The sequence below is a fragment of the Vigna angularis genome, chromosome 1, assembly GCF_016808095.1.
Source record: "Vigna angularis cultivar LongXiaoDou No.4 chromosome 1, ASM1680809v1, whole genome shotgun sequence".
Taxonomy (NCBI): Eukaryota; Viridiplantae; Streptophyta; class Magnoliopsida; order Fabales; family Fabaceae; genus Vigna; species Vigna angularis.
In genome coordinates this window covers 32,560,207-32,582,652 of record NC_068970.1, presented here as the reverse complement: position 1 = coordinate 32,582,652, position 22,446 = coordinate 32,560,207, and the positions used below count along the sequence as shown (strand labels likewise).

General features: G+C 32.7%; 3 protein-coding genes across 3 annotated transcripts; all 3 read right to left on the bottom strand.

The window, feature by feature from the left end:
- Positions 1-1,186: 1,186 nt before the first annotated feature.
- LOC108327510 (pentatricopeptide repeat-containing protein At1g60770) lies at positions 1,187-3,914 on the bottom strand. The gene is made up of 2 exons (XM_017561228.2): positions 3,548-3,914; positions 1,187-2,603 (listed from the first exon to the last, which is right to left on the bottom strand). The coding sequence occupies exons 1-2, from the start codon at positions 3,773-3,775 to the stop codon at positions 1,359-1,361; spliced, it is 1,473 nt and encodes a 490-aa protein (XP_017416717.1). The 5' UTR covers positions 3,776-3,914; the 3' UTR covers positions 1,187-1,358.
- Positions 3,915-5,364: 1,450 nt separating this feature from the next.
- Positions 5,365-13,110, bottom strand: LOC108319411 (AP-1 complex subunit mu-2). Its single transcript, XM_017550534.2, has 11 exons — positions 12,722-13,110; positions 12,335-12,481; positions 12,177-12,239; positions 11,898-12,074; positions 11,724-11,827; positions 8,488-8,595; positions 8,258-8,354; positions 8,039-8,136; positions 7,728-7,869; positions 7,152-7,274; positions 5,365-5,923 (listed from the first exon to the last, which is right to left on the bottom strand). Exons 1-11 carry the CDS (start codon positions 12,848-12,850, stop codon positions 5,825-5,827), a joined length of 1,287 nt encoding a protein of 428 aa, XP_017406023.1. The 5' UTR covers positions 12,851-13,110; the 3' UTR covers positions 5,365-5,824.
- Positions 13,111-15,668: 2,558 nt separating this feature from the next.
- On the bottom strand, positions 15,669-21,021 carry LOC108341870 (lysM domain receptor-like kinase 3). Its single transcript, XM_052869465.1, has 10 exons — positions 20,367-21,021; positions 20,057-20,260; positions 19,792-19,931; positions 19,607-19,696; positions 19,295-19,400; positions 18,970-19,121; positions 18,790-18,887; positions 18,528-18,666; positions 18,309-18,407; positions 15,669-16,103 (listed from the first exon to the last, which is right to left on the bottom strand). Exons 1-10 carry the CDS (start codon positions 21,019-21,021, stop codon positions 15,939-15,941), a joined length of 1,848 nt encoding a protein of 615 aa, XP_052725425.1. The 3' UTR covers positions 15,669-15,938.
- Between the last annotated feature and the right edge of the window lie 1,425 nt (positions 21,022-22,446).

The window sequence follows — 22,446 nt, the reverse complement described above, 5'->3', positions numbered from 1 at the left end:
ACTTTATTTTCAAATAAAAGAAATAACATTACTTTTTATTTGAGATAAATTTGTTTTTAATTTTGAAATTATAATTTGATCTTTGTACTAAGGAATCTGTTTTAGAAAAAACAAATATTTGTCTACCAATTTTAGGACTCGTGTCCCAACAATTTAGGTTATTTATACAACCTACTTTTACTTTAAATTTTTATTACCAAACACGAGATTCTACTATTTTTTTTTTAAAATCACTGGATTAAAAAGATCGATTTTAATTAAGAAAATAACAAATAAATTTACTACAAAATTAAAGAATTAAAAAATATATTTAATAAGAAAAAATTAAACATACATCATTTTAATTTAAAATTTTATTCAGACAAAATTTTGTGAAATCAAAAGTTACAAGTGTCCACTTATTTCCAACACACTTATTTTTTATTAGAATCGGGGAAGATTTTAGGAAATAAATCACTTTATGCTTCTCCAAACTTTCATTCTTCCCAAGTTTATCCTCAATCCTCCATTTTACCATATTTTTTTAAACCACTTAACTTGACATTTTACCCCCACCTATTATTGCTACATTTGAAATATTAAACCCCAGTCCATTTGGCTCAGGTTCTCCTGAAAGTGTTGATGTAGTTGTGAAGTAATACTAATTTTAATAGAACAGTTTATTAAGGAATTAGCCTTGAGCAACCCCAAAATACTTAATCGGCCATATGCATGATAGAAACTACAAAGCCAATCTAAGAAATGTTTGCTCCTAAAGTTTGAGTGAAATATATTTTTCCTTCTTTTACCTTAAAATGCATTGCAATCTTAATTTACAAAAATCACTCGCAAGTCCGTTTTGGCTATCCATAATATCATGTAACATTATATAGTTTGAATGCTGTAAAAATATTGAGACTCGGTGAAGTATTTTGAGCATTGCTTTAATCAATCTTCAATATAACATTGATTATTTGATAGAGATAAGAGAAGAGGGGCCAAACAATTAATTCAATTGATTTAGTTGACAGAGGGGGGAAAGAGAGTAAATTTAGATAATAGTAGAACTCCTTTCACTATTTCTACTCTTCCCTGTATGTCTCTTTAATTTCTATCTAATCTACACAACTTTTAAAATATTCTATCTTTATTTCTTACGTTTTATTCTACTCCAAACACAATAAATGTTTACTATATCACACAAGACTTAATATGACATGTGTATTTTATTTTTCAATAATCAAATTAGAGGCCCTTAATGTTCTACAGCACGTGCCATTCCAAAATGTATAAATTTATCAACCAAGCAAAAATGTGTAGAATGATCACATCATCTAAATTTACAACAATCAAAACTTGAAGGATGAAAGGATCGTGAGTCACTCCACAGATATTGCCTCAAGCAATTTCTGGGTGTCTTCACTCACCTCCACATTCTCCATCTTCAACCTCCGTTGCATGGCCGAACTGGTCCTACCAGCAGCTACATAAGTTCTGATCAAGGATTCAAACACCTCCACCCCTAGAGAATCCACAGATTTGTTCACAATCTCTAGAAATTCTTCTGCACCGTCAACATCCTTTTCTTGTTCAAAATGCCTCATCATGACATCCATGACCTTTGACGATGGAATCCACTTCTCACCATTTCCTCTACCAATTGCTATTGCTTTGTCTAGACAATCCACTGCCAACTTAAAGTCACCCTTCTGCAAATGGTAATCCAAAAAGATTTCCCAGGATTTTGCATTAGGCTTGGCACCCCTCCTCCGAGCGCGCTCCTTGAGCTCTTTAGCCTTCTCCAGCATATCCAATTTTGCATATGCTTCAATCAGAACATTTGCAACTCGAATATCATACTTAGGACAGCCAGATTCCCACTCCCGGAAACATTTTTCTGCTCCAGGGAGATCTTTCAAGTTAACCAACACCTGAATCATATTCAAATAGCTTATGTTTGCAGTTTTAGGAAATGCCAGCCTAAGTGATCGCCAGACCCGATAAACCTCATATAAGTTACCAGTTCGCCCATACAACGTAATTAGAAACTGGTAAGCAGAAAGATCTTTGAAAGCGTTTCTCTTCTCCAACTCCTTAAGCGCCACTTCCGCCTTATCTAAAAAGCCAGCATCAACAAAAATAGATGCTAAGTTGCTATATGTTGTCCAGTCTCCAGTGACTCGACCATCCCTCTTGATCTCATCATGAACCCTTTCAACACCAGAAATATCATTAACGGCAGCAAGAGCCCTCATCCAGACATTGAACGTGTAAGAATCCAGCGTTATATTGCTAGCCTTCATTTCTTGTATCATGGATGGAATTTTTTCTGGTTTCCCTACTTTGGTATAAAGAGTCATAAGACTGTTGTAAGGCATGGAACTTAAAGGAAGGCTAAGCTCCTTCATCTTTTCCATAAGACCTTCTGCCTTTTCAGTCTTCAATTCCTTGCAGTAACAGTTCAGAAGGGCTCCATAACATAGATGATTCTTAGCCGATTCTGGGAGATTAATAAAATAATTTTCAGCAGCGATAATTCCTCGGGCCTTGGCAAGCAGGTCGAGATGTATAGCATGGTCACTGACTGTCTTCATCATGTTCCTCTTAGCCATGGTTTCCGATAGCTGTAACAAAAAGTATATTTCCGCTTGAATTGAAGTTATGAAAAATTATAGTCTACAATAACTCAAGATTTACGCAAAGAAAGCATAATCACACAAGACAATTCATCACTCAAATTTGAAAGAACTAATAGAATGATAAACATCAAGTTCTTCTTTTTGAGAAAATTATACTCTTCTTTTCTTTAAAATAGGATGCAAAACCTCCCAATCTTCTGTTCATCAGTATTGTGTCAGTCTGTTAATAAGTTGACAGCACATTCTATCATTAATTCACAACTACCCCTATGATTGCCTTTGGTGCATTCACATCCATAAGCTAACAAAACAATACTAATTCAAAATCCAAGGCTTATACAAACACCAATGTCAATAGTTAAAAGTAAAAAAACAAGAATAAAACAATCGTACCAGATCCGAAGTCATACTATGGAAAACAAGGAGTGAATATATTCAATCCATTCAAATAGGACAGCGTCTGTTTTCCCTCAAATAAAATAATCTATTCTTAGTTTTCCATTTCAGAAAATATGATGTGATTCCTAAGGTTGTATATTTTTATTGTGATCCTTGATGTTGCAAGAAACAGCAGCAGCCAATGTGGCCACAAAAACCTTGTTGCCACCCAAATCAAAGTGGCAGACCAATGTTCATAAATTTGATAACAAAATGATACTACTTTTTTTTTTGCGAAAGACGTATACTACACTAAATACATTTTCATAACCGAGGGACTAGCAAGAGATAAATTTCACTTCAAGAAGCTGGTGGCGAAGAATTCAGTATATAAAGTAACTAAAATCACAGTCAACCAAAAAATTATTTAATAAGAATAGAAGTTAAATGAGTAGAATCGCTGACGTGATCTGTTTCTAAACGATAACATAACGTAGAAATAGTTTAAACTTAGAACCTAAAAAAGCGAAAAATGAAAATGAACGAGTGACCTTGAGAGCAGGTTGATAGAGCTTCCGATCGCGAAGCTTTTTGAGAGTGTCGCCAACCTCCCATTTGTAAACACGCTTTCCGCTCTTGATGAAGTTGTTGAGGCTCTGACGAACGCTGAGTTGGGAACCGCCATCTTTGAAGAGCTTCACGTACAGTGCTTCCTCCAAGTACTTTTTTGACCGCTTCACCACGCTCTTGTTCCGTCCGTAACGTTGCATCATCGACATTTCTCAGATTGCTGTTACTCGATGATTCCAAAGATCGGAAATGTTCGCACTCAAGAGAAACCAAACCCAAAACCCTAACTGCTCCAACGCACCAACAAGAAAACAATATTGGGCTCGCTCTCGAGGCCCAAAATGGTTGAGAGTAGGCTTCCCGGCTATATATCTTTTCTCCTTTGTTTTAACATGGGTCGAGATGTCTTAAAAGCTTTTTATTATTAGTTAAAATTTATTAATCTATATATATAAATTTCTGAGTCTTATTTCTTATTCATAATTTTAATTTTGAATACAATTTAACAAATAATAGCTGCAATTATATATATATATATATATATATATATATATATATATATATATATATATATATATATATATATATATATATATATATATACGAAGTTACCTACTTTCAATGATACTCTTATACTCCCAAATTTTCATTGCGATGACTCTTCCAGAGGTTCTTGTGCAAAACATTAAGAATAAGAGTTAACTCTCGTGCTAAGAAAATATTGCCTGTTCAAGCTTAGTTAGAAATAACTTGTTAAAGCAAAATTGTATAAGATGGTATAAATTTTCAGAGTTGTTATTACTCGTACAAAAGTATATTAAAATATATTATGAGCTCATCTTTCTCGTTAAAATATTTATTAATCTCATACTTCTCTTTCTCTCTAATTATAGAATTTGTTATATAAATTATTTTACAAATATCATTCATCAATTTTTACGAGATATGGTGCTGAATTATTCAAAATAGTTTTATTGTTTCATTGCCACTATAAATATTGTTTCGGTGTAAAGATTATAGGAACTAAATTATATTATAATAAGTTAGCATTTCACTCTCTAAACAAAGCATATAAAGCATATATAGTTATGAAGGATTTTTGAAGAATAGTGATTATCAATATATTACATCATCTCTTTTAATAAATAATTTTCCAAGATATTCACCGTGAAACTAAACTCTTATAAATATACTCAAGTACTCAGTAGTTCATTAGTTCAACAAAACTTAGTTGGTACAAATATCTTTCTAATAAAATAATAAAATAAGGTTTAACATATTTCAACTATTTACATATGCATTGACCATATCTAGTATGCCAAAAAAATGCAGTAGGAGCTATGGTTACCAGTGAGTTTAGGCACCAAATTTCAAGGTTTTATAGGCTCAACTTCAACAAATTGTTAGGTTAAAACTCACGGGAAAAGAAATATAGAGAATGGTTATTTTTTTTGGTAAACCAAGTTACTAACTTCAACTTTTGGAGAAGTTAAAATAAGATCATTTATAAGAAAAAACAATACAAAAAGGTATTGTGCATAAATAAATTTTAAGTTTCAGAAAAAATCAATTTGTTTTACTTCTTTTTCTGTTCACTTAGTTAATAAGATTTTGTCCAAACTATACAATTTTATCTATGCTGTATAAGCAACTTCATTAACTTTTACGCTTTCTAATTCAAACAAGTAGGATTGAGAATCGATTTATTAAACAAAAATATATAATGTGTGCCAGTATAATACAAATTCTCCGAATAATAGTATTCTTAATATGATAAAGAAACAAAATCACAACATAATTAATCTGTAAAACTTTGTAAATAGATATTTAAAAAATGCATTTGTATTTATCGTTCATACATAGCCGAGGGACAATTATTCCCTTGTCTATAATTGGTCTATAGAAGTAATTTACTTGGTAATACAAAACCCTATAATTCTCTTTAAAAAGAAGATCAAATTACAAGGAGAAGATGGAAAAAGATGGACAGATTGTGATTACAGAAAAGGCCTAAAAAACAAGAGAGAGAACCAACCATTTTCCCTATCAAAACAGATTTGACCGAAGGGGCTTGATAAGAGTTTCTGGCTTACACTTTGCAACTAATGATTTTCAGCTGGCAGCATCTTTCAAGACAATGAGTAACTTCTTATTTGATGCGGTCGGCACAAAAACTAACTTCACCTGAGATTCCCTTTTCCATCCACGATCATTCAATGAGACAAATATTTCCGGAATACAAAACAAAGATACAAATCTCAAATGAGCCTCAGTTCATACTCTCCAGCCATTGTTATGTATCTCACCCATGGAAGAGCCTGATACCCACTTTTCTCAATAATCTTCAAATATCTTACCTACAAATCAAAACATTTACACGGTTGAATAACTCCTCGATTAATTACGCGATCATAACCTAAATTACTGAATTTAAACATCACAGTAGTATCTCCAGACTAAAAAAAAATGGAAAATGGCCTATGTTCACATTCATGCTAGTTAAGTTTATTTAATATTCTAAATTTCACAAAATAAAATAAAAGAACATTTTCAAAATTATGTAAACAAATATTTTTGAAACAATAACATTAAATAAAGTGGAGTTAGCGGAAACTTGTTTGTATTTAAATTTACTAAGCATACTTTTTATATTTGAATCCAGAGAAAATATATGATAAACTTAACGATTTTCGCATAATGTCATGTGAATATTGATGTTTCGTTCAGATTACCTAGTCATATTAGACAAAACTATTAATTATAGAAAAGTTATAAATATGTGAATAATATTATCTCATCTATTTATGATGTCAAGTTCTTTCTTCCCATAATCCCATTAGTAATTAATAGTTATTTTACAATTTAATACTATCTATAACAGTCTTTGTGACCGGAATATCAATTCAACCGTGAACACGAATGTATTTCAGGAGATTCATTGAGTTAAATACAATCGTTGCTTATTGCATCGAGAAATAATCAAAATGACTAGTGAGAAACCAACAGACAAATAAAGGCAGTGAAAGTGTGAGCTATACGATGAAGTATGGATACCTATCTAGTTTTAAGTGATACAGTGTTGAACATACTCCTGATACTAACTCCCTAACATGTCAGACACTCCTGATTAGGCGTTCCATAAAAATGTCAGCTCAATCAACACTTAAGCCAACACCCTATGAACGAACATGCCCACTAGTAGTATTAAAAAAACATTCAATTGTTGGAATTCTTTTGTAAAGAAACCAAGTAGTGATTGTAAAATAATGTTTCTTAATTTTTTTAGAGAGGCTCACTATCGTAGGAAAAAGAAGAACTTGTAATAATATAAACATATTGATTATAAATTAAACCGTTAATATGATCGTATTTCATTCCATTTGAGCCTTTTTTGTCTCCTATATAAGTAGTGTGCAATGTTCCAGTATCCCATATTATGGATCTTAGGGTGTTGGATTATCGTATCCAGTACTGTAAGAGACAGTGATTATAATAGAGGAAATATTCATCTTTAAATATGATAGAGATGCATATAGGAATAGCAATTTTCAGAATATATGAAAAGTGCTGTATGCGTAGCAATACCTGAATTCCAGACACAGTGAAATATGGTATCTCAAATTTTACGCGTATGGGAGCTTTTCTCTCGGGGGTTGCTTCCTCATCTACAATACTGGGAAGACGAAACTCTGCCCTTAACATGTACTCCTGACATCAATTAACAGAACTAAATCCATTAGCTCTCAATCAAATTGTGGCATCAACTATGGACTATGATACACTAATACTTCAATTTGTGTTATGTATCCGTGCCCAACATTCATTCATATTTGATACTTTACTGATACTTATCAATGAAGTATTTATCTACAAAACAGTAACACTTTTATGATGACAATAATTTATAATTTTTTACTTTGACAACATTTAATACATTTGATTTTAATTTGTATTTAAATAAAGGCAATTATATTTTAAAGAATTTTATACATTTTTCAATAAACATATATCACGTGTCATGTTCTATTATTTTCAAAATAAACTGTCCTATTATTTTCAAAATAAACTATACATACGTGTTGTATTCGATACACTTATCCATGCATCATAGACTATGGGCATTATTCGTCGGTACAATGCAAATTCCTAGTGAATTAATACCTTGCCTCCTGGGAATGATCTTATTTTCCAGATTAATGCATCTTTTTCAGGTGCATATGACGCAGAGCCCATTGAAGTCCGAACATTTGGATTGGTTGCATCAGCAGGGACAGGCAACTCGACCTCAACATTTGTGGCAGTACTGAAAAATTCAATTATCTGAGTAGTTGTAAAAGTAAATACATATAATAGTATAAATCTAGAGCAAACACGCAAAGACAAAAATTTAAGGTAAGCAGTTCTCCATTTTTCATGAAGGAAAAATCAGATTAAAAAGAGATAAGAACAGGAAAAGAAAAAAATATCAGTACCTGCGTTCCTTAAATTGACTCCTAGCTTTTACCATAATCTCAATCCGGCTTTTTGAATGGTTTTCAACTTGTGCTTCCACCCAGATTAAAGGCTTAACCTGGGAACAGAGATCAGAGAAAATAGACTTGGAATACTTCTTTCGCCAGTATGAGTGTAATTATGTATTTGCTATGTCATTGCTAAGTCAGAATTTTGTTTTATATCATGAGAAAATGTACCTGTGTACTGAGCCTATATGTCATTAAATCAAATGATCCATCAGGTGGGATAAAGGAAATCGTTCGGTCATTCTCAAATCGGGCCAAGCGCACACACCTTTGTCATTTGTCAGCACATAATTTGAGAGTTAGTCAAGAATAGACATAGACATGCTTGTAGAAAGTATATATTCAAATTTGCACTCAGTTATCAATCAGTGAATATTAGGAAGAGAATCAAGCATACATACTGATGAAATTTGATGTCCTCCAAGTCAATTGCTTTTCCTTTGGTTGTTCTACCTTGTGCCTCTAATAATACTCTGTCATTTAACCCAAGTTTACACTCAGGCATACCACTGCATTGTACAAGCCATGGATTAAATATCCATGATTTAGATGAACACTCAAGCACATAATTTGAGTATACTAATAGATACTTCCAAATGAACGTACAGTCTTTCTAATCCAAAACATCTATCAACTGTTAAGGTAGCCTCTAAAACGAGCCAAGTAGTAGAACCTATGTTCAATGTAACTAATCCCTAATCATGTACAGTTAGCACCAGCTCCTAAAATTCTTTAACAGTACTGAATGAATGAAGCAATTCAAAGTCTAGTCAGCAAAAGAAAACATACTCCAAAATACTATTTTCATTTGCATTTCTCGGACTTTAGCAAAACTCTATAGCAGTTTTCAGAAATGTTGGATACAAGGAAGGAAGAACATCCAGATTCATCACACCTATGAAGCCCAGATACTCCAAAAAAATGGGAAAAATATTGATATCCTACCTGTTTTGGACACTGATGCCCTGACTACATGTTCAAAAGTATTTGGATGCAATGAATCTGATTGTGTAACTCAGATATAATGAATTGCATGCTATTGCATAGAGTCAATCCTTGTTTTAAGTTAGTCAAGACTGATAATGATATGCAGAAACTGTACTTTTTGTTATGATTATGAACAGTGTGGAAGAAATGGACCAACCAGAGCCAAATAATGAGGGTGGACCAAACTTTAGAATCTCTATCGTAGGAAATGTTTGAGAAAGAATAGTGATAGATGCTGAATTGGAATGGCAATGGAGTGCGACAAATGACATCTGGGGTTTAGTTAATTATATAAGGGATAGAGGGAGAGAAAGGATGGATGATGAAATTATTAAGAAGAGAGACAATCAATGAGAATCCTCTCTTGGTGAAGGGCCCACTTTGCTGGGCTTATAGACTTATTCTATCAGATATTTCCTCTATTTTTGCTTTACTAAATGGTTTATGCCTAACTCAACCTGTCAATGGCCCCAATAAAATATGCTCCCCTCATACATATTCATGTGGCCAGTCCAATTTCTTCAAACGAATTCGCCAATGGAAAGACTAGGGAGGTTCACTGAAACATATTGAGCATAGAATTGGCTACATCTAAACGAGGTATATTCATAAACCAAGAAAAAATATGTACTGGATTTGCTAAAGGAGACTGGGTTGTGAAAACGTAAAGCATTAGAAACTCCTACTTGGAACAAAGACTAGGAACAAATATTTAACACAAAACTTGTGTGAAAGAGAGCTTCTCAACCCTGTCATGCATGATAATATAAAAAGTATGTAAAAGTGGTTTTCCGTAATTAGGAAAAGAATACTAACAATTCAATTAGATGTTAAACCTAACTACCCTAATCACCAGGACTAGAACAGTTTGTATCTGTTTATAGAATTTTGATTTGACAAAAAGGGTCACAAGGAAGAGGCTGTAAGAAGCATGGGGACTTGCAAATAGAAGCATGCAAAGATGCAAATTGAGCTGGGAGAACCAGGGGATGTCTACTCATTAGTGCACTTTGTTGAAGGGAACCTTGTTAAAGCATAGAATAAGAAAATGTGTAGAGCTTGTAGAGTTTAGAGGGAAAGAAAAGATGATAGAATGGAATAACTTAAGTGAATAGCAGTATATCCTTCATGCAAAACATCCATTTATACAAGTGAGCACTGTTTCCTAGGCTAATCATAAGTAGACTGCTACTGCCTAGACACTAATTTTAATTTATATGAACAATAAATGCAATTAGCATGTGAGAGACAGATGAATCACATGTGAATATTATGACTATCCCCCTCAAGCAAAAGCTTACTAAGCTTTAAGCTTGTTACAAATAAACACCTTAAAAATAGATAAATTAACATGGGATTCAGTGCTGGAGACATTGGAAAAATGACTATTGCTGGAGAGGCAGCACAACAAAATCGCTTGAGTGATTACAGTTATGAATAGATTGTTAAAAGTAACAGAATATAAAACTTCTCCAAATTCACCCAAAACTGGAAAAACGTCAATACCTTTCAAGGAGATAACAAATCAGATTTTAGTGTAAATGGAAAAATGTACTTGAGATTAGCTAAACAGAATCAGAGAATTCAATAACAAATGTAAGAATAAGATCAAATACACCAAACACACGTCCACACTGGAGTTGACACAACTTCGTACTGGGAGGCAATTGGAGAATGACATGACTGAGAATTTATGAAAGAGATCAAACAATAGAGGTACTGGAGCATAACTTCTCTGAAGAAATTCAACGACGCTTGAAGAATACCAAAAATAGCAAGTGGAATGTTTTTCAGCAGTTGCTGGAAAGGTATCTAGGAGTTGATGCATGCCTAAAACATTGTAAGTGAAAAATCTCTACAAGCTTGTTAAATCTCCAGCAGAACTTGCTAGAGCAGTTTGCAATAAAAATCATAGGAAAGATTGTCAGTGATGACAACTTGCTAGAAGAGGTTGCCTACTGGAAACTTCTTCACCACAGAATCTTTTTTCGTACCAATAGCCATGGTTATCAAACTCTCGAGTTAACTCGTAAACTCCGTTCCCATACATGGCTTCCGAGTTAACTCGGAAGTAAACTCATTTTCTGTGTAAACTCGATAGAATCGACTGTAAAATCGGTAGAATCGTGTAAAATCACGAGTTTGGAACGATTCTGCGAGCTTGAAAGTTATATATTTAATGAAATGCATCAAAATTAATGACAATAATTCATGTATTAATGTTTTACAATATTTATTTTTATGAACAATATAACTATAAATTTTATTTATTTAAAGTTATATAATTTCGTAGACTTATTTGAATTAAGATATTATTTATATAATTTCTTTTCATATGAAGTAAACTCTCACGAGTTTACATAAACTCTCGAATTTGATAACCTTGCCAATAGCTTTCCCTGCTCACATGTTGGTTCATGCGTATGTGTTTTTAAGGGAGCTACATTTTAGATATTCAGAGTAACCAGAGTGCACTTTTGAGTTTCTTTTTTCCATTTTTGTCTAGTTAAAGGAATTCCTGATCTAACCCTGCCCTCGTCCTCTGAAGTTTTTAAAAATGAAAACTATAGCACTTAGTGTTAACCCAATTAACTAATGGCCCATGTCAATGGTTTGAAACTCCAGTTCTCAAAGAAAGTAAAAAGCAAACCTCAGATATGTTCTCATCTTCAATGCCCCAACCACATCTGACCTAATTATTTGCCCATTGCTATTGACAAGTATGTTAACACTCTCCACCACATCCAAGAAAACCTGAAAAAAAGAAGAATATTAGGTGGTAGTCTCGACCATGAAATTACAAGTCAAGATAAACTCTGCCCACCTCATTTTTCTTGTAGGTCACTCCTTCACTGCGCCAGGATACAGCATTTGTCACAGCCATGGGAGGTCTCTGTGCAACTTCCATTTTATAAGCATCCGTCTTGATAAACTCACTAAGAATCTTTGCCTCAGTATATTGGGGGTAGCCAAAGTCCATTATTTCATCAAGTAATTCATACTGCAAAGGACATATCCACAATCAAGTAATTCATAATTTTGCCCGGAAGGACTAATTCAGCTCTTAAACAAACTGGTGTTCAAAGGGACACAAGCATTTTACCACAACAACAAAGTTATCCCTTAGAGATTCCTCTTCCAATTCTTCAAAATAATGCTTAAACACCTGCCTCAAAGACACGAACCATTCCTATCAATCATTATCGCTATGAAAAAACCAAGCCTTCAATTCAAAACCATAATTAGAAATAACACACTTACATCAACAGTTCGATGTAGGAAGAAAAGAAGGCTAGCAGCATTGCAGTTTTGCCTGGTAGCCGTCATGAGGAAAATATTGCTATGCTGTATAAACAAGTAGGTCACGCCGTTATCAAACACAACCGGATCGTGAGACTGCGGATCCCCCTGCAACAATTTGAAAACAAACTTCACTATACAACAATCATAATTTTCCATTCCAATTCCACTCCTATTAACATAAAATCCAGCCTAGGTTCGACAAAAAACATTATAAACTGCATCAGAAACAGCAGAAACAAATTGTTCAAAACAGGAGCTGAAACAAAGAGAATATAATTGAGACGCTACTTGGTGCTGAGTTATATAAATAATCATATCATAGATTGGTGAAAAGAAGGAATGAACCTCTTTTTCAATGAGTTTGGTGAAGAAGCGTTCGGCTTCGATGGCGGTGACATCGCCGCGGTAGTCGCGCCAAATGAGGACGCGGCCTTTGATGTCGAGAAGGAACAGAGCAGAGACTGCCCCTGCCATTGGATTGGATCAGATCGGAATCAGAAGGGATTGGGATCGGACGAGCGTTGCAAAGAGGGAGAAACGCTAGGGTTCAGCGAGCCATGTTAGAAGCTAAACCATGGCTAGAGTCATTGGGTTTCGCTCACTGCGTGTAGGAAATGGAGCTTTCGATTTTGTTTCTTCTACCTATCGCTGCAATGCAAGTCCGATTCCATTCAAGGTGGTGATGGGTTGAAACCCAAGAGCGATTACGAAGTACGTACGACGACGTTCTATCAATAAACAATACGATAAATGTAGGATTAAATAACAATTTAGTCCATCAAATATGTGATTTTGTTTTTTGTTTTCCTCCAATTAAATTTTGTTTTAGATTTGGTTTGTGTTATTCTAAGTTTTCTAAAATTATAAGCATTATCAATCTTCAATAAGATGGAAAAAAAAATCAGCAAATCCAACGTTTATAAAGTGAAAAAGTTTGAAGTCTAATTTAGTATGAATTTTCCAAATCCAGTGTCTAATCAAATTTTTTATAAAAAAATTAAAAATAATTTTATTTCATATCCAAATTGCCATCTTCGATATTTAAATTTCAAATCACTACATTAAATTAATATTAAATTAAATTGCATAAAAAAATAAATTATTTAAAAAATTACAATAAATTATTCTATATATTTAATTTTTAAAAATTGGATTGCTTGTAATTAAATATGCTTCCACTATAACTTTTATTGGTAATAATTCAAAAAATCCATATAATTCAAATAATTTAGAGTAGTTCAATTTAATTTAATTGACTTTCATGATGGAGTTAAGCTCAAGTCATTCAAAATAATTTTACAATTGAATTCTTTCAAATTACTTTTAAAGTTTAATACAATTTTAGAATAAATATCTCAATCCATACATTTTGTCTAATTTTTGAATTATACATCAATATGTACCTACTTGCATCTATGTATACATGGTGTATAGTGGGTTTATATGAATAAATGTTGTAGAAATAATGGAGGTTACGGTGGAACTTGCAGTTGAACTATATCAAGTGCAAAAATATTTATAATTATCCCTTAAAAGTTATTATATTATCTTGGACGTCTATACTCTATAGTAGACTCAAAAATATAATTTGTATTACAATACAGAATTGTCCACTCTATGATAAAGGTTATATATATATATATATATATATATATATATATATATATATATATATATATATATATATATATTTAGTTTTATCATTTTTAAAAAGAAAAAGAAACAAAAAAAAACATAAAAGAAGAAAGAATAGATATGGTAGAACTAGATTAAATAATATGAAACAAAATAATATATATATATATATATTATTTTAGGAAGATATGTATAAATTATTTTTATAGTGATTAATCGGAATAAATGGAACTAACTAATCTGTGGATTATTTTATCTTGCACAAATTTTTTTTTCATTTAAATTCTTGATATAAAACCTTAGTTACAAAGTAATTTAATCTTCAGTGAACATATTATTAATTCTTCTTCTTTTCTTAATTTACAATTTAGATAATAATAATTTATCCCTTCATTTATTATTAGACTATGTTATTTCTTCCTTCACCAATTCAAATTTACCGGTGTTAGGTGTTTAAGGAGATCCTGTAATGATTGCACACTTTCAATGCAACATTTTTTTTTTTCTAAACAATCTAGTTTGTTTTCGCAATTTACTATACATATACGAGGTTTTCCCGTAGGCTTCTCTCATCCTTTTTAATTTTTTTTCAATTTTAATTCTTTTTAGGAAACACTTACATAATTAAGAAGCAATTTCAATGCATTGTATTACCAAAATATTGTATTATAAATTTCGAAATATTACATAAAACCTCCATCTTTCTTTTTTTCATATTAATGTCTCAACGAATTAATATGTTCAAACATGGTTAATTCTAATTAATAAAACCTTATTGTTCAAATAAGTGTATTTAAAAAATATCTTTTAAGTAGTTTGTAATGGAATTTGGTGAGAGTTTGGTGGCAATTAAGGAAAACTAGACATGTAGAGTATGTTGAGGAGAATCGAGTATAATAACTCCAACATTAACATGAACTTGGTTATAGTCATTTTTTGTTCTCTTTGATATATGCACAAATCAACGAGTTAATACCATAAAGAGATGATGGAAAGTAGAATAGTATTAAATGTTCCAAACAACCATATTCTAACATATCATGATAATAGGCCTATTAATTTGTTAATCTTTTTTATTATCTTTTTGATTTGTTAAGGCATAGATGAATTTTGATAACTCCACAATATTATGATTATAAGAAGCTTGTCATAAACAATCCATGATTTTAATTATAATTAACAATACCATGTTTTGTTTTATCTAATCAACCTAGTAATGTGAAACAGGAAATATAAGCCTACATGACATAAGTAAGACAAACTTAGAAGAAATTTAGACTTTTCAAGCACTAGAAGACTAACCTAAGCAAAAAATAAGTGCACTCAAGTATCACCATATGAAAAACTAAGTGAAGTAAACAAAGTACACATGACAAAAAAAAAATGCACTGATATATAGAGATTCTAGGTGAATTAATTATCTTGTATGAAAAAAGAGAGTCAAAAATAGACCTCTTCTGTAAATCTTTCAACTATGTGAAATTAATCTCTAAAATAGAGAGTATCTATGCTTTATATTTTCTTTGTGATAGTTTTATTATAAAAAATTTAAACAATTTCTTATATTGAAGTGACAAAGAAAATATTTATAATAATTGATTTATTAGTAAAAATATTCACTATTAATAAAGGAAACTGAACTTGAGATAAACTAATATAAAAAATAAAAAAATGTTTACGGTTATTTCTGTTGATGATCTAATATAAAAAATAAAAATGTTCATGGTTATTTCTATTACATATGTATAAGTCATTGACAATTTGATTAAGATTTGTAAAAATATTTATGAACTATTTCTAAAACTATTAGACAACTTTCATATACTCATCTACTAAATACCTTGTTGGAAAGAACTTTTGAAAAAGCTTTATTCAACTCTTCTCCTCTTAGAGTTGAAGCAATAATTGCAAACCCTAATCTTCATCTTCATCTTCCACTGTACAGCCCGCTGAAGACCTGGCTATTTCCACATAGGGATGCTTCCCACTCTATTGAGGATATCACAATCTGAGACAGTGCCCCAATTATATCCCTCATTTCGGGCCTCTCTATTGGATCTTCTTGCAAGCACCACTCAGCTATTTCTGCCATCTGCAACATTATATTCATATCACACCCAATAATATACATTATAATAATAGAGATATTTATTTTGGTAATTAATATGCTTTAGTTTAATATTTGGTTCCGGGTTTGGTTCAAAGTAATCCTACCTTTTAAAAAAGTTTAGTAAAGTCTCATATTTCGTTAAAAAATATTCAATCTTTTTGTTCACGCCGTTAAAAACATAACGGTACAAATGCGTGACCAAACCTGAGTGAGCTTGATGAATACATGGCTGAAAGAATTAAATACAGAGAAAGAAACGTAAATGACGTTTGAAGAATTAAATGCAGAGAGAGAAACGTAAATGACTTTTAATGATTGAAGAAAGAGATATTGATGTATTGATTAGAGACAGAATATTCTTCTGGACATTCCCCAACAGTGCACCAGTTTTTTACACCTACCTCCAGATTTCTCCCTTTATCACTCTATATACTATTTCACTCAATAATAACTCAATAATGATATAATTTTCGAAACTCATAAAACTAGATATTTCACTGTTAAGATGATATCAATATAACTAAAACAAAGAATCCTTGCTTATTAACAACAAAATCATGACCATTAGATAACCTCTACACCTCTCTCATCAATCTTTATATCTTCAAAGAAAACTCATTTAGCTTCCCTAGACCTATTTTATAGACCTAAAATTTAAAATCTGCATAACGAAAACCTTAATTAGCATGTAACCCTTCACCATTCTTATAATCCACCCATGCAACCCCATAATATCATTTGCGTACTTTACCTATCCACAAGGGACATAGCAGCACATGCACAACAACAATTTCATGCACTTGGTATTAACCATATTATGATTTTTCCCTCCCAAGGTAGGTACCACGAAAACCATTAAATTCCAATATCAAGAACCCCTTTCTAACTCTCTGGATTCCAACGTCTACACTATACAGGAAGAAAATATAATATTTCTCTTCATCTTACCTTGGCCCCCATATGGATTGAAACTCTTCACTTCCAAAAAGAAAACATGCACTCATACCATTATGTGATGACAATACATTACTCAACATTTATACCACTTTCATACCTTTAATACCCATCAAACATTCCATGCAATTACAAAATAATAATTTATTATACCCATAAACCTATGTTGGTATCTCTATTGAGAACACAACCCATCACCAATGCACTCTATTGTCATATTTCACTCATACAACACGTTAACACTTCCTGCTCTTACTTACATTCTTAATAACCTAGCTAACGCACGACTATCCTCCAAAGATTCACGATATGCACTTATCCCTTACTACAAAACCACATGCACTGTAATCCTTCAACCAGTGCATTCATATTCTGGGAATAACATCCCAAACCATTTTTTTCCTTAGCAACCCACAACCTTCCAATTGGGTATACTATCTATCCACACTGTTTCTTAAGATTAACAAGTTTCAAAGGAAACACATCATGCTCAATCAATACATCAAAAAGTTAACTCCCCTTACCTGGATTTTGTAGTGAATTCTTTAAATGCCCCTTGGTTCCTAGAAAATCCCGTGATTGCAACAAGGGCCTTGCACAACTCCTTGGTACTCACAATCTTCTCTCTATTACTCATTACGCTCATGGTGGAGGACAAAAAGTGGTGGTTTCTCTCTTGCGCACTCTCTCGAGTTGTTCTGGAATGTAGTTTAGGGTTGCTTCTTATTTCGCACACAAGCCGTAGGAGGCCGCGCGTTCTTCCTCCCCCGCTGCCATCGTCGTTGAGGATACCCAGCTAGTGGCTCCCCCGCGCACCCGGGTCTCACCAGATTCCTTCCAGTACCCATCGGGATACGTCGGTGCGGTTCCCCACTGGTCTTGGTCCGACAGTGGTGGTTGTTGGGATTTGCACCTAACTTACGTCATTTCAATTTTTTTGAAATATTTACACAGTGCAACCTCTTCAAACGTGCCACACATTTATCAAACTGCACAGCTCACTCAGGTTTGATCATGGTGGCATTTGCACCATTATGTTTTTAACGGCGTGAGTCAAAAGGACCGGATTGAATATTTTTTAACGAAATATGGGGTCTTACTGAACTTTTTTAAAAGGTATGATCACTTTGAACCAAACCCCTAAAAGTAGAGACCAAACGATATATTAAACCTTCTTTTAATATTTTAAAACAATTATTTCTAACTTTTACAGCCATAGATGAATCTTATTACCTTGTAGACATCTTCCATCCGATAGCTTGCTTCCAGATTCTTATCTATGGCATCTTCTAAGGCAATCTCTGGTTCATCATCTTGGAATATTTTATTAACCTGAAAGTCACGAAAAGAAACCTCAATCAAAAAATTTCAGTGAATGAGATTGTTCACTCAGCTTTCAGCCAAGGAATTTCAAACTGGACCAATCGTTTTGATTATTTCCTCAACACTTACAACACTAATGAGTGATTTCATTTTAATCTCATCTTGGCTTTCTCGGAATAATGCTCGTTTCCCTGTTAACAGCTCTGAAAGCACCACTCCAAACGCAAACACATCGGTTTTTGGGGTCACTTGAAGCTCCTTCAGAGACCTTAGAAGGTGAAAAACAATGTCAGAATGAATAAATAAAAAGATTGTGCTCAAAAGAGGTGTCTAGCTTTTGTGTTATAATGGAGTGAAATTCTAGTGATGATTGAAATGCATAAAACCTTACTCTGGTGGAAGGTAGCCTGGTGTTCCTACAAGTCTGGTTGCTATAAAATTTTCATCATCGGTTCTGTCTACCAGCTTTGCAAGTCCAAAATCCCCAACCTTTGAATCCAATGTCAAGTACAATGATGAGAACTAAATTTAGCACACAGACTTGATTGGAGAAATGTAATTTGACAAGTACCTTTGCTCTGAACTTGTCATTAAGTAGAATATTGCTACTCTTTATGTCACGGTGCACATATCGTGCTTTTGTATAGTCATGTATATATTCAAGACCTTTTGCAGCATCCAGTGCAATTTGAACCCTAACACTCCAAGAAAGAGGCTGGTTCCCTGTTCAAGTATCATGCTTCAAATTTCTCTAAATATATCTTATAACTGTTTACATTTTTTCCTGAACTAATCAATAGCTTTGTCAAGGACAAACTCTTATAATTCTTCTGCTTCTGTGGTTTTTCCTGGAACAGTTTTTGCGTTTAGTTTTGCTAGGAAAGGAAAAATGGTACCTTTTAGTAATGGATTATGAAGATGATCACTGAGAGATCCATTTGGAACGTACTCATACACCAAATAGAGGTCATCTTCTCCGTTTGCATATCCCAACAGCTCCACCTGTAGTAGTCATTATCAAAAGCACCGTTTTATTTTTCTCAAAACAAACAACACACTTTTATTTATTGCATTTCAACATGTTTAAACTTAGCTTTGGACATTGATCGAATTCTGGCTCTTTGATACATCATATATCAGTGTTATATTCAAACAAAAGAACTTCTCAACGCCTGGTCAAAGAAAATATCATCAGAACTGTTACTTACAATGTTGATATGGTGGATCTTACATAAGACCTTGAGTTCTGCATAGAACTCTTTAGATTTATTGGACCTCATTTTCTTCACAGCAACTTCCTGCAGTTAAATGATATATAGCTTTTAGTCAACACACCAAAGGATGTGCTTGCATTGCTGAGGATCATTAAAGAATGTACTTGGTATTTGCGTACCTTGTTCCCTAATACTCCAAAATAAACACTTCCGTATCCACCACTTCCTATTCTTCGACTTTCATCGAAGTTATTCGTAGCCTCTTCAATCTTCTCAAGGTTGTATACTATTGGTCTTTCTGATTCTAATGAAATTACATCTGCGCCAAAATTTAGCATAAGTATAACAGTCTTTCTCTTACAGTGTATTGATGACAGATTATGACTAAAAAAAATATATTTGAATCCTAAGTTGCATCTGTTACCAAAACTGCAATTCAGTTACCTTCTAAACATTCCTTTTGAAAGTTATACTTTGAGGAAATAGTTCTATTGGCTATTGATCTTCTGGAGATAAGGTGTGAATCTTCACTGATCATTTGATTCACTTTATTTACCCTGACAATGAGAATGATGGTTGTAGTAACCGAAAGGAATGTCACTCCCGCTAAGATACCAATTATTGTTGTTGTCCACTTAAGTTTCTTTTCTGCAAACAAGGTAAACAGGTAAATTTTGCACACAATTTATGTAAAAAGGTAAATTAGTAAATCATGCATTGTGGAATATTGCAGAGGAAGAAGCAGAGAGCTCACCATTGACAGCAGCAGTACTATGTAATAGCCCTTTGGATCCCTTGGGAACAAACAGAACCCAACCAGCGTCTATGAATTTAAAGTTCGGAGCCAGAACCTTGTTCATGCTCATTATGTCAGCCAGTGAAGCATTTAGCAGATTAACAATCATTGTTGGTGTATCATCTGGCTGAACTGTATAGGTGACAACAATTTGAGAGTCACTTTCTGAGCACCCACATGGAAGGTGTATTGCTAAATTTTCATCTGGATTCAATGTACCATTAACTGGCCAAGCTTGGCCACTGAAAACGAGGTTTGAAATATTCACAAAAGTGTCATGTGGCCTTACTTTGTAGGTGGTGTCATAGAAATATCCGCTAAGGTCACTCGAATGTTTGCATGAACAAGGTACTGTGATGAGGTAGTCTTGTTTGGTGCCATGTTTTATAGGTGTGATATGGGAAGAAGTAACCGAGTAAAAAGAGGCAATTTGCTGAATGGTGAGATTATGGGATATGTGGTAGAGGGAGGCATTACATGTTAGGATCTTAGCAGGGCAACTTAAAGGAGACAAATGTGTAGGTTTGATTGAGACCTGAAAGGCAAAAACTGTGACAAAAGAAGTTGCCAGAAAAGGGAAAAAAAATGGAAGAAGAGGAGTGAGAGAAGCCATAGTTGTGATGTAGAAACTCCCCTGGTGAAGGAGAGAGAATAAGGAAAACATCGTACTAGTTTTAAGGTGCATCCCTTGTCCTTGTCATCACATGGTTGTTGATTCTTTCAAGAACTAAACGTTTTAGGCCTCTATGTTGATATAATCTGGGACCCTTTTCTTGTAGGTTTAGAAAGTTGTCAAACACAACATTAACTATTGATGATTGTCACTTTGTACTAGAGGCAACTTCCCATCGTTACTCAATTGGCAGCACATGCTGAACAATGAAAAGTTGATAAGTTCAATTTTTAAATAATGTATCCTTTAGTATTTAAATGTTTAGATTCCTAATCATTTTTTGGTGGTGTTGTTTTTAAGATACATTTAATGTTTTAAAATATATTAAAAACTTAAAACTTTTTCAATATATCAAAGTTAGTGTATTTTGAACACAATAAACAATACAAAAAATATAAAAGGGAATTTGTAACCATTGATATATTATGTTATATGAAATATACTTATCTATACGCCTTTTTCATTTCTTTTTTGCATATACATATATGAAACTTTTCTTCTGCATACTTAATGTTATTCAAATGAGATTAAAGTTAACTTGTAAATCCCTAAATTTAAAGTACGTGTCTTTCTTCTCTCTTTTTTTTTTGTTATTTTTTATCTCCTCTTTTTACTAGAATAATTTAATAGCTTAGCATTATACTTCATTATTTAATTATTTTATATAACAACTTTGTAATGTAGAAGTGACAACTAATTAAATTGAACTAATTAAATTGATGTGGTTTGAAATTTGATACTAGTGAGTGGAGGAAATGACTAAAAATTCATGTCGATAAATTGAATATTAATATGCACATACAATGTATACATTGAATTAAAATTAAAGAAGTTAATGCTTATATAACTTAGTACAAGAGAAACTCGTAACAACACTAGTATTTAATTTCATCTCTTTAATCCACGTCGGTTATATGGAAGTCTGACATCCCTTGACAATAGGTATCACAATAGACTGATGTTCAATTGACGTCACTTCTAACTAAACATTAATATTTATCGTCTCTTAATGCACTAACACATGTTAATTAATGTTGATTATGGTATAGTTCGTCGTTCTATGACGTCTGTTAATACATTAACATACATTAAATGTTACTTTTTTAATCTTTTTTATATTTACAATTTACTAAAACCTGAAAAACAAAAAAGATTCCAGCACAGTTCAAAAAATTTCCAACACATAATATATATCAAAATTAAAGTTATTAACACAAAATGTAACTACTAACACGAAAGATATCAAAACTAAAACTATTATAACAAAACTAAAACTTTCATAATAAAAAATATGTCCTAGACAATTTTCAAGCAAAATACTATTGTTATTGTGGGTCCTAACTCCATCATTATAGTAGATAAATT